Here is a 12,953-nt window from a genome sequence, read left to right as displayed (position 1 = left end):
ATCTTCCATCATGGCCACCAGAAGATAACTACAATTTATTGAACCATCTTGGCTCTTACAACCTTGATAAATAATATCAAACAGCTCTAGAAAACTGGCTGAAATCTCTCCTACACGGTACACAGCTGTAAAAGCAACATTACAGTATACCCAGTGTTATTTCTCTAGAAAAAGAGCAACTCACCATGAACGCCTCCCTTGTTCTCTTTTAATGACAATGGTGCCCACCCGAGAGGGGCTGGAACTGATTTCCGGTCAGTTTGGGCTGAAAAAAAGCCCTGTGTATACCTTCTTGCTTCCCCATTGAACTAGGGATTAGTAACTGAAGGCCCATGGGCAGAATTCAACCTGTATAATACTACCAGATAAATATTTTAAATAAATAAAATAGGCTATTACCAGTTCTTTATTGCCAAAGCCACCCCAGTATTGATTACATTAAAATCAGTGCAAAATACATATAGATAGAATGAACAACGATCTGCTGAAGAACTGAGTCTTCAGCTGGTACAAAATCCTCAACAGAGTTTGCACAAACCTTATATGAGAAAGGAGGGAGTTTTATAATCAGGGCATTGCTACTGGTCCTAGAGATTGTGTCTATGTTCACACTTCAATTGGCACTTTAAATCAAAGAAGGATGAATAACAATTATGTAACTTTTCAGCTGTGTTCGTACCAGTTAGGACAATAACAGGTAAACAGGTAGGGGAAAGAGGGGAAATAACATTTCCTAGTCCCATAATACTTCTACAGCTAATTTCAAGGAAAGACTTAGCAATGTTTCCACCTTTTCTCCCCCCCTCTCCTTTTGCAGTTTAATTCTTACTAGCCCAGTCTATTTGAGCCCGGGTAGAAAGTTATGAATCAGTCACAATTCAACTCAACGAGTAACATCAATGGTGGTGATACTTTCAAGGACTGAAGGGAGGAGAAAATATATTTCTCAGAGCTGAATAATCTGCTGACCAATCAGGCTGCCTTACATTACACTAGACTAGGGGTAGGGGATTTCAGCAGCCAAACCCAACTCTTCCAGCTTCTATATCTGACAGGGAACTTCAGACCCAGGGACCAAATATTGTCCTTCAGGCTCTACCTGGCCCTTGGGACATTTCTTATGTCATGACCCTGCCCAATCTTTATTTTGCACTATCCTCAAGTACTTTCAAGTTGTCTGGAATATGACCTTGATCTACGATAGTGAGTTTTGCATGCCTGGACGGAAAATGTCTGTGTTTATGTGCAAACCTCCAACTTTGTAAGGCTTGGACATAGCCTACTGCAAAAAGGTAATAGTGGTATCTGGGCACTTCTCACTTTTGCCTTCTGTCCACCAGTGGCATGTAGCCCCTAGAAGGCTGCCTACAACAGAATGCAATCCTCTAACTGAAGGGCCCCCCTCCTCATCCCTGCACTGAATGCTTCAGAAGTAATATATAAACCTTAACAGAGCAGAGGCAGCTGCACTAAGGGAGAAATTGGCTGCTGCCAAAACAGCAGTGCCAGGTTGAATCCTCCCTCCTACCTTGCATAACAAATACAGCAACCTCCCTTGTTCTGAGGTTATTGCTCTGCATTTTTCTGTTCCTACTCCACATTGTTAGTTAACATCCGTACAAAGATCACACACAACGTAATGACAAGAGGGCAAGGCATATGTTGTACTATATCTTATGGGAGGTGGAGGCACAGCAGCCTCATGACACTTATGACATGTAGTTCTTCCCTAAAAGAACCCCCTACAGCGATTACACTAAAATAACTCTAGAATTAGATTGTAAATATTCATGTAGTTCACATTTAGGGCTGGTCATGTCTAGGTATGCATCTTCTATGTCATTCTCAATGAATGTAAAAAGTTGTCACAAATGCAAAGTGAACACCATATGTGATTGTTGACAATTGTTCATCCAATCCTAGGATGATTCAGGAGCAGCTAAATGTATGGACTACAAGTCTTTGTAATACATCAAAAGGCTTTTCTCAACAATATTTATAAAATTGCTAACTTGGCCAGTGGGAAGGTTCAATTTGTAATCTCAAACCAATCTCAAAATATTTCAAGATAACAAAAGCAGAAAAACCAATGTACATTTGTTTGCCTTAAGCATATACTTAAAAGAAACTCAAACCAAACCAGGAGAGCATTATTAGATTGAATTCAAAACTACAATTTTCTTGAATTAAAATCATTCCAGAAAAATGTTCAAACAATTTTTCTCCTAACCAGTGGTGGTGGTGCATTTCAGGAAATTAGTCCCAAAAAACCAACATTTATTTCCCAATTCAATCACTCTTGCAGTTGAAAGTATTTCTGCAACACCAATGGCCTCATCATAAATATGTTTAAATTGTAATCCTAACACACAGGAAGAAAGTCCAACAGAATATTGTGAGACATATTTGTGAGTAAACAGGTTAGAATGAGGTGGGAGCCTGCTTTCCTGGAATCATGGCTTCTTGTTCATTTTACTCGCGATGTGAATATTGAAAAAGAATGTTTATGATAATGGATGAAGGAGTACCACAGTTGTTAACTACAGACAAAATTACTGCAAACTCATTTATAAAAGGGTAACGTTTTCTCAATGAACCAACTACCTGTAAAACCTGTTTTCAAATGTATCATAAATAGATTAACTAATACTTATATCTTCTTGTAAACTGCTTTCAGGGTTTTTCACAATCAAGTGGTGCATAAATTTAATGAAATAAAAATAAAATATCTTTCTTATCTAGCCTGTATTGGTACAAAAAGATTAAAAATGCAAAAACCACATTGGAATGGAATTACTATGAAATGAGAAAGTGGCTGTCATCCAGGGGAAAATGGTATGCCGTATGCTCAACGGAAATAGGGGACACAGTTACAATGTGAGAAAGAACTGGAAGCATGGAGAGGACATACAAGAACAGATGGCTCTGCAAACTCAACGATGGTAACAGATGTGGACACAAAATTAGGGCCCCATCCAAATGTATGGAAATTGCAGAAAGTAGATATTACCCTTTATGAACTCATATCACAACACCTCAATACTGTGTCAATTTCTGTAAAAGCTAATCATTTTATATTTCAAAGGACACCAATGTCTTCAACAAAATTTTTTGGGATGCACTGCTATCACTGGCAAAAACACTTCTGTAATAGGTTAAGGTCATAAGCAGCCACAGAATTTCATATCACCATCTTGAATTCATTTAGGGTCAAGAGGCAGGGTATATTTATTCATATTTAGAAGGTTACATGATCCCCAGGGAAGAAGACGAAGGTATCCTGCTTAATGAATGAGCTGTGACAACTACAATATTGAAGAAAGGGCCAATTAAGAAGTCATAAGGAAAATAAAACATCAGGAGCTCTAACACAGATACACCAGTATGAGTACCTGGTAGCTGTACTAGGAAAAAAGATACTGGGAATATCTAGCCCTTAAGTCATAGCAGATCAGTAGCTCCTTGTACCCAGCTTCTACTCCATAGATAGTGGTGTTTTCATCCCTATCAGCAACACAAAAGTGCCAGGAAGTGGCTAACCAGTGTCACAGAATGCTGACTGCTTCCTAGATAGAACAGTCTCTCTAGTGCAAGAAGAAAATTCAGAGATGGGGATTTGATAAGAAAGAATATGAAAAGGGGATCTGCTAAGGCCAGCTCTTTGCTTGGAGGCTCCAGGACACAGTATCTATGATAATTACTAGTCCCCATTTACACAGTACCAATGTATAGGTCCCATACAAAACAAACACTGAGTAAAGAACTAAGAAGTAAGTGCTGTTTCATATACTTAGAAAACACTACTAAGGCTGCAACCCTAACCCAACTTACCCGGGAGTAAGACCCAGTGAATTCAATAGGACTTATTTCTGATTATACACGGTTAGGATTTTACTGTAACATACCATTCTTCAATGTATTATAAAACCAGACCAGAATAAAATTGTCCCTTCCAAATCCATGAATTCATTAGGAAATCACACCATTATTTTATTCTTACCTGTGTCCCCATCACCACTCTCCATTTTTACAGGTTTACTGGTTTCTGACGGAGTGTTCATTCTTGAGTCTGCATTAGAAGCAACAGAAAATATGGTTTTAAAAATCCTACTCACGCCGTCCACTTTACAGCACAAAACAGGACATTTTATATTGGTGAACAGGGGGCACTATAAACTGACCAAACTCAACTGATGGGTATGGACCCTGAAATATCAAAAGGAAATTAGGACACAGCAATGTATCACCGTAAAATACTATATATTGGATATAGTCAAAAAGCTAATTGAAAAAGGCGTACTTGAGGTGCTTCATAAAAACAGACCAATTATGTTTGCTACATTTAGAAAAAATAGTGTCCAAACCTGAAGGATTGTATTAAAATTTCATTTGGATTATTATCATAATTTTTGTCTGAATTCTTATAAAATTTCCCAAAGTTCTGCTTAGACCTCTGATCTGCCTCTCCTCACCCACCCTTTAGGTGTTTCCAGTGGTGCTGCTAGATCCTTTTCTAAACAGTACACAGGCATGTTGCCATGAGACTTCCATGCTACCACTATGTGATTACATCACTATGCTAAACTGAATATGATGGTGCATGATGGTGTTCAGGGTATATATAATTCATTGTATCAGACCAGGAACAGCATGGTGATGTCACTGTGCAATGGCAATACAAAGGCAATGTAACAGAAATAAACTCTTTACAAGACGTAGTTCTGGCAAAAGGAGAGACGCAACTTATCTGTTAAGACTTCTGAAACAGGATTTAAAAATGGAGGCTGGGGGATGAAAGGCTGCTGATAATAAGCGGCAAAAATAATCTAAACCACTGAAAACAATTTTGACAGGTCCTAGTCCTATCATTCACTGTGCTTTTGGTTATAGTTGTATCAAACTCCTTTTGCAACTAAACTGATGCTTGTTAGTATGGTACTGAAAAAAAGCCATTGCTGATGCCAACAGATTTATTCTCATTACAGAATACCACCCACCCTTCGTCTTCTCCAACTGGGATAAGCCTCTGAGTTTTTAATTACTACAACCCATGTGGACTCTTGTTGAATATTTTGTAAAAATAGGACACAAAACGTTCAACTAATTTTCTCCCTTGGAACACTGTAATTAATTTTTGTAAAATTCAATTTTTGTTGTAAAAGTTACCTTTTGGGGGGGGTGTTTCATGAAAAGCACCACCTCCCTTTCTTTTGCAGCTATTTTCTGTGCCTGTTCACAACCATTGTTCACCTGACCTCTTGCTGAGTGATTTGGGGGTGGGGTTAAGCATGAAAAAGAGGGCACCACAGTTGTGAAAGCTGCCATCACACTGATATACACATCCTGTTGAAAGTAATGCAGAGGAATAACCACTGTATTTGGATGCTCACTTGGATTGTGACTCAGTTTATGTGGATTTTTTCACATCATGAATTTTCACAAAGGTAATGGCTCCCAGTTTTGGTGCACTAGTTAACTATTCACATCAAAATGGATGACAAATCTCACAACACACAACCTTAAACTGGTTTGAACATTCTCCCAGACTTTTCTAAAAGGCTACTGAAGAAACTAGAGTTAAATAGTACTTAGTTATAGAAAAAATCTATTTAAGTTGCCATACTAAAAGAACAGCCATCGATAGAAACAAGGAGACGGGGTACTACATTAGAATTACAGCAAATATTCACTAGCAAGGCTGGCAGATCCAAAGGTGGTGAGACAGATGAATACATATATTGTGGCAGATGGCAACAGATCATGGGAATGAGCAAACCAATATGCCAAAAAATAGAATAAAATTGTGAGCCACGACCAGCTCCAAGGAAGACTGGACTATAAGAGAAAAGCGAAAGAAGAGGAAAGAAAGTTAAGCACCAGAAACCTGACTAAATTAATATAGTCAAAATAATTTGTTGCCTTTCCTAAACACACTATAGCCATAATCCAGGCAAGAAAGTACTTCAAATTTTTAGATATTCCCCCAGGTAACAAGCAATCTAGGATTTTCCCAGCTCTGCTCATAATTAGCAATAGCAGAAAGAACCCCCTTCAACATTTCCGATTGTCAGATTTCACCTGTTGAAACTAAATCACTGATGTTTACAGAAAAGCATTTAACAATGGAATTTGGCAGTGAAGAATACATTATTGCATTCTTTACAATTTAGCTGATGCTAGAGTTAAAACATATGCCAGAGGTTAGGGTAACAGTATAGATGTGAAAGTATTATTAAGAAGTGCTGCAAAAGAAATCCATTTGTCATATCCTATTTCTTAAAGACATTTGCACCAATCAAGCCTCAGAAACAGTAGGCAGGTAGGAAAGATTACGGTACTTCAGCAGCTACTGCTCCACCAACAATGCAGAATCTTTTCCTGTTGCATCATGCATGCAGTTATTTGCATAACAGGGAGTCATATCCCTGGATATTCCCCAGTATACAGCAGTTCTCCAACAGGAGAGCAAGGTTAATTTGAAGCTAATTAATTCCATTTCCTATACAATATCAGCTTCTTGATGATTACAACCTTGAAGAGTAATGAAGTAATCAATAGTTGTTGTTTTTTTTTTAAATGAGTACATATGTGCCATCAACTCTTATTGAAAATACTTGCATTATAAATATGAAGGCTAAAAACCTCCGCAGTGCCACAGCACACAGTACAATTTCTTTTTAGAGTCCATTTGGCATCTTTCAAAAATGCTTTTTTCCATATCTGTCTGCTAAGAATTTGTACATAATAAGCATTGGTACATAACAACAGTATACTATGTTTAAAAACAGCAGCAATAATGAGCTGGTTTCACAAGGCTATACTGGAGCCTTTGTAAGTTAAAAGATGTTGGATATATGTAAGGGATAGTCAGAGTTCATAGAATTGTAGAGCTGGAAGGGACCATGAGGGTCATCTAGTCCAACCTCCTCCAATGCAGGAATCTTCTACCAATGTGGGACTCGAACCCAGAACCGTGAGATTAAAAGTCTGATTTATTGACGTGAGCTATCCCTGTTGTGACCATAGAAGGGTTATACTCCATGGGTTCATATTTGGAAGCAAAATAAATTTAATGCCTCTTTTGTTGTATCATTAAAATATGCTAATCATGCTTCAAAACAAGATAAACATTTCATCCCATCGCCTAGGACAGCCTTCCCAACCTGGCTGCCATCCAGATGTTTTGGACTACAGATCCCATCGGTCCCAGCCAGCGTGCAATATGTCAGCCTGTCAAGAGTTTTTCACAACCACAAGATATAACGGCAACCTTTAGTTTAAGATGATATGAAGAGAAACTATACAAATTCATGGAAGACAGACTCATGAATTGCTATTAGTCACAACAGTGAAACTGAACCTCCATGACAGAGGTAGTATACCTGTGAATATCATGTGCTAGGGACAAGCAGCAGAAGAGGCTATTACTCTGATGATCTGCTTGTCAACATCCAAACACATGTGGTTGACAATTGCTAAGAACAAAATACTAGATTAGCTGGAACTTGATCTGATCCAGTAAATTAATTTCAATGATCTGCACCACACACACAAAAACACAAGGAATGGATTAGTGATGAAATAGGCAAAATCTACTATCTACAAGTTAATTTGGCTAGTGGATGTTCAAATAAATTTTCTCTTTAATTCTTATAGAGACTGCCATTTCCTCCTCCTTTCTTTCACAAGCAGCATAAGGCTTAATTTGTAACAATGACACTAAAACACTGCCATAATCTAAAGTACACACAGCAAACTGAAGCATAGATTGAAAGCACCAGGTGCAGTGCTGAGGTCACATCCTGATGAGTTTCTAGAATCTAGATTCATTCTTACGAGCATTTTAACAGATATCAAGGCCAGTCAGCATTAAAGTTATCAGCATTTCAAAATATATAGGGGGAGGGTGGATTTCTTAGAACTGATAAACCCTTTAAATTCAGCTACTGTTGTTCACACTAAGATGAAGGTGTCATTTGCTAGGATTCCTCTATACAGCATTGTTAAAAACGGCATATATGGAGGGAAAAGCTGTGTATCTTGAAGCAAAAATCACATTAAATTTTTACATTTCTAAAGTAAGCGTAGTCTAAATCCTTAGATTATGATTTTTAAAATTCTAAGGCCTGATGATAAAGGATAAAATTTGCAAAACCTTAAAAACATATTTGCAAAATTAATTTAAAAGCATATTTTTCAACTGCCAGAACACTAGTAGCCATATGCAATACTTCTTGTAACGGTATCAGCAGTGATATTAGCAGTGCTTGCTTCCTATTAAACATTGAACGGTGTGGCTTTATATCACCTACACCCACACAAATATACCCAACTTAGAATGATCTGGTCAGGCCAGGAAGTTATGGCAGAAGACTCTCACCCCTATGCAGTTTTACATAAACAGACACATTAAATGAAGTTCCTATTTCTTTCCAAAATCAAATGCTTTTTAAGATTGAAATATCAAAGCTTCTGCATTAGACGACACTGAAACTGAAGGGCAACTCCATTCTATCCAAAAATAAAGAACAAGATTTTCCTGAACACAGGAAAAAAAATGAAGAACGGAAGAGGCACTTGCCACCACATCGCTGGTAGTCCTCACCCTTTCAAATAAATGCCTCCCTTAGTCTTGCATATGTGATTAAGCCACTGCATAGTCAATCCAACAACCACTATTTCCATATTACACGCTTGCAAGAGTCAGTTGAACTGGTACCCACCTAGAATGTAGTCGCTGCAGTCCAGCATTGCTGTGCAGTCCTCTGCAGATTCAGATAGTCCAAGAAAGGGGGGGGGGGATTTCTAAAATAAAAAACCTACACTACTACTTTTAACAGAAGAAAGGGAGGGGTAGGGATAGGAAATACAACTTCAGTTACACCATAGCAATCTTCAACTGAACAGAGAAACTTCAGTTGCTCTGTAGAGTTTTAGTCTCTCCTACTAGCTGTGTCTGACATTGTCAAGGCGACTGAAGCATGAAAAGTTCCCCTTTTTTAATAAAATAGAAACAAAGATTGCAGCTGGCAGTTTCCATAATGAAGCTTAATCAGTATGCGCCTGATTAGGGCCTTATGCAAATCTCCCCTCGTTAAGCACAGCAGCCAGCACTTTGAAGTCCATGAACAATTCATTTTCAGAGTACACTGAAAGCGCTCCCTGCATAATTTAAATCATGATATAAATATTTATCAGCTCATTTGCATATTAATTGGCAGTGCATGAAGGGAAAAATTATCTCCCAAGTGCCAGCATAATAATTAGGGAACAAAATGAAATTTCTTCCAATAGCTTTGCTTCTCAGACCTAACTTGAGCACAGTACCATGGGGAAGTAGGGAGGGGAAAGAGGCAAGACAAAATTCTGTTAAAATGCCACTGAAATGACATATACAAATTAGAAACAACTCTACAGACTTAAGCACCTTTAATCTTATTCCTGCTGGCAACAATGACTTCAGTAATAAAGGAGATTTGGAAAAGCTTTCTACAGAATCCAAATAATCCCAAGAAAACAATTAGCAAGGTAGGAGCTGAACACAAACCTGTCTTAACTACTACTTGCACATTTACGTGATCTTTTCCAAATGTGTTATGCTATAATTTAACAGTCTCTCACACATAATTGTATACAAGGAGAAGCCACATAACTTTAGGCAGCATATAGGAAGCAATTCATGTTTGCTGTTTTGCAAAGGTAGTCCAACACTGGTAGATGTAACAAATAATATCTGACCATTCTCACTCCCTGTACCTCTAATAAAGTTGCTGTTATCTAGAACTGCTGGCTCCTAATTTATATGTACCTGTATATGTACATAACATTAATTCCTAAATAAATAGTCTGACTTATTTATTATTGTATTTCTAAATAAACAGTCTTCCTAAATAAATAGTCTTTATAGTAAACTTTATTTTACAACTGTACTTCTTGAATCATCAGGGCTACTCAGAAACTCTTGTACAAAGATTGTATAAGAGTAATTTGAGACTCTGTGATTAGAAAGTAAATGTCAGAAGGGAAATTAATGGTCATGTGAAGACTTCTCCCCCACAAAAGGGCCCTACAAAATGATGAGGTAAACTCTTCTAAAGCTATCTGCTGCAATTTTTAAAAAGCATGGATCATTCAAAAGCAGAACAAGGGACTGGAATGTTACACATTGCATAATCTAGTTGCTCTTCAGAAATCAAAAGAGCAGTTGATTGTTGGTACTTAGTGGCTACTGGTGTGAAGGAAAGTCCCTTTTTTCAAAAAAAATAATTTAAATGTTTTCTCATCCATGGTGAAAAATCATTGCATCTAGAAAGGAAGTTGTAACAGTTGAATTTCATAGATTCTAAAATTCATTTTAACTAGAAGGCAACAGAAAAAGAATTGTCTGCTAGCTCGAATCCAGCACACACCCAGTATTTTCTTGATTCTTATCGCCCATTACAATTTCCAAGTCACAATGCCGGAGAGATAGCAAAAGTCATAGCCAGCAGAATACTCAGAGGTGATATAGCAGGCCTGTCAAAGTCTAGACTCAAAAAATCCTATGGCTTTCTAGTTCACAATTTGCAGGGCCTACAAAATACGCTCAGTTTTCTACATGGGTTGCAGGATTCTGTTCATTACATGGGCCACTTTAATTGAAAAGAGGATATTTAATTGATTAAATACCACATAGTTTAAGCATAAGTAACAGAGAAAAGCTATGGATGCCTGTCACCACTTTAGGAGAGACATCAACTCTCCTCTCGATACAAGAAGGAAGGCATCTTTCAGAATGGTGCTTGCTGCTACATGTATGTTTGGTTGCCTTCTTTAAAATGCTTAATTCATATGCATATTTAATCAATTAAAACTTAAACCACCCAATACTTAACCACCCAATACTTAATAATTTTAATCAGTGCACGTGTGTGTGTGTGTGTGTGTATTTGTTGTTCAGTCGTGTCCGACTCTTTGTGACCCCATGGACAAGAGCAAGCCAGGCACTCCCTTCTTCCACTGCCTCCTGCAGTTTGGTCAAACTCATGTTGGTAGCTTCGAGAACTAATATATAAGGTGCTGGTATGAAGTTGTTACAGTAAGTGCCACACTTTTAACATTTGAGGGAGGAAAGGTGCCAGTACTGTGTACCCTTGAGTACACCCTCCCCCCAAAAGAACTGGTTTCAATCTCTAAAACACCATCCCAAAGTGCTTCCCCAATGCACACTGTCACCATATCTGACATCCTCGTCAGCAGTCCGCTGACCTGCTTTACAACTTCCTTACAAGACGATTCAGGTACTACTACAGTGGTACTGCTGGTTATGTACTTAATTTGTTCTGGAGGTCCGTTCTTAACCTGAAACTGTTCTTAACCTGAAGCACCACTTTAGCTAATGGGGCCTCCCACTGTTGCCGCGCCACTGCTGCACGATTTCTGTTCTCATCCTGAAGCAAAGTTCTTAACCCGGGTACTATTTCTGGGTTAGCGGAGTCTGTAACCTGAAGCATATGTAACCTGAAGCGTATGTAACCCGAGGTACCACTGTACTACTGTTGGAACAATTTAAGAATATCTTGCATTACTGTAGATTGGTTTATAGTGTTCTTTGTGTTTCGTTGCAGATTGTTTATTCTTTTCAGTGATTTCTCCTTTATAGATTTGAGGCCAACAAGACCTGTCATAAAATTATCTTCTAACAAGTTATATAGCCTTTGAGAAGAGTTGCTTTTTGAGGAGGGGGAGTGGTCTCCCAGGTTTTAATCTCCTTGAACTTTCCTGTTAACAAAATTAAAGTTCAACTTTTTGAGATAATGGTTTGAGGGTCAAAAACAAACAAGGGTGATAGAGAGCAACCTTCCTTTGTAATGCTGGAGATTTTGAATAGTTCTGAGCTGAAGTGATTCATAGGCACCACCATGGAGAAGGCTGTATAAAGTGCAATGACTTGAGAGAAAAGGGCACCCATTCGAAACTTCTAAACACTCACACAAGAAAAGCCATTCAACGCAATCAAATGCTTTCTATGTATCCAAACCAAAAATACACAAGGGGTTTCTGCACATCTACTATGTATTATTCAATCTATACTTTCCTTGATTGGCTATTATATTTATCTCTCTTTTATAAATCTTGACTGGTCTGAGTTTGAAATAATATTATTGAGATGAGTTGCCATTAATTGCAGTAAATATTTTACAGTCAAGTTTCTAAATAGAAAGCTGAAGTTATGAAGGAACATCATTCAAATCCTTCTGGAATTACTATAATCCACGAACAGAACCAGGAATAAGGGATTTTGTATAATATGTTGTTCTTGAATCTTTAAAAAAAACACCAATCACTTCAGAGACCATCAGATCCTGGAGATTTGTGGGCTTTAAAACTGGCTATTGCTTGTTTAACCTCGTTCATCTGTATTTTACTGTCCATGTATTTCCTATAGTCTTTCATGACAAAATATTACTGAAAGGCTTGTGGATGTTATTCATGAACCTTGGTCAAAAGGGAAGTAATGAACTTATAGAGATTTGAATAAATCAGATGCAGATGTTCTTGGAACTGCATTAGCACAGGAGTGTAGTCTGATATTTTCCAGGGTCCTATAACATCTAGCACTACTGTGCTAGCCTGGGGTTTGGTAGGCAACCATAAAGTATGAGGAATGATGGGCCAAAAAATGAAAGAGGCAAAATCAGAGGACCTGCAGTACAGCATTCTTAAACCATGCTCAATGCAGTTTCTTAATCAAAATGGCAAATGTGCACTGTACTAAAGCTTTGGCCTCCTTGTATGTTCTTCCCAGCAGATATTAAGCTGTGGCGCAACACCCCCCCCCCCCAAATAATCTAATACAGTGCTGAATTTGAGCTGGTCTCCTAGCCCTTTGCGGACGCGGGTGGTGCTGTGGGTTAAACCACAGAGCCTAGGACTTGCCAATCAGCAGGTCGGCGGTGAGCTCCTGTTGCTCA

The 12,953-nt window shown here is 38.2% G+C and overlaps 1 protein-coding gene across 12 annotated transcripts in view; it reads right to left on the bottom strand.

Moving 5' to 3' along the window:
• POU2F1 (POU class 2 homeobox 1) overlaps positions 1-12,953 on the bottom strand; it is a 112,476-nt gene that overhangs the window by 42,826 nt on the left and 56,697 nt on the right. For 5 of the 12 annotated variants that reach the window (XM_083498624.1, XM_083498634.1, XM_083498628.1 and 2 more), the window contains exon 2: positions 4,001-4,069. In XM_083498624.1, the coding sequence (XP_083354750.1) occupies positions 4,001-4,069 (69 nt within the window). Of the gene's footprint in view, positions 1-4,000; positions 4,070-4,364; positions 4,426-4,476; positions 4,553-8,723; positions 10,038-12,953 lie in introns of those variants that run through there. The other 7 variants (XM_083498631.1, XM_083498626.1, XM_083498625.1 and 4 more) reach the window with 6 other exon arrangements.

The sequence above is a fragment of the Podarcis liolepis genome (assembly GCF_965112155.1).
Source record: "Podarcis liolepis genome assembly, chromosome: 4".
Classification (NCBI taxonomy): domain Eukaryota; kingdom Metazoa; phylum Chordata; class Lepidosauria; order Squamata; family Lacertidae; genus Podarcis; species Podarcis liolepis.
The sequence above is the reverse complement of the archived record's forward strand: the minus strand, read 5'-3'. Positions and strand labels throughout refer to the sequence as shown.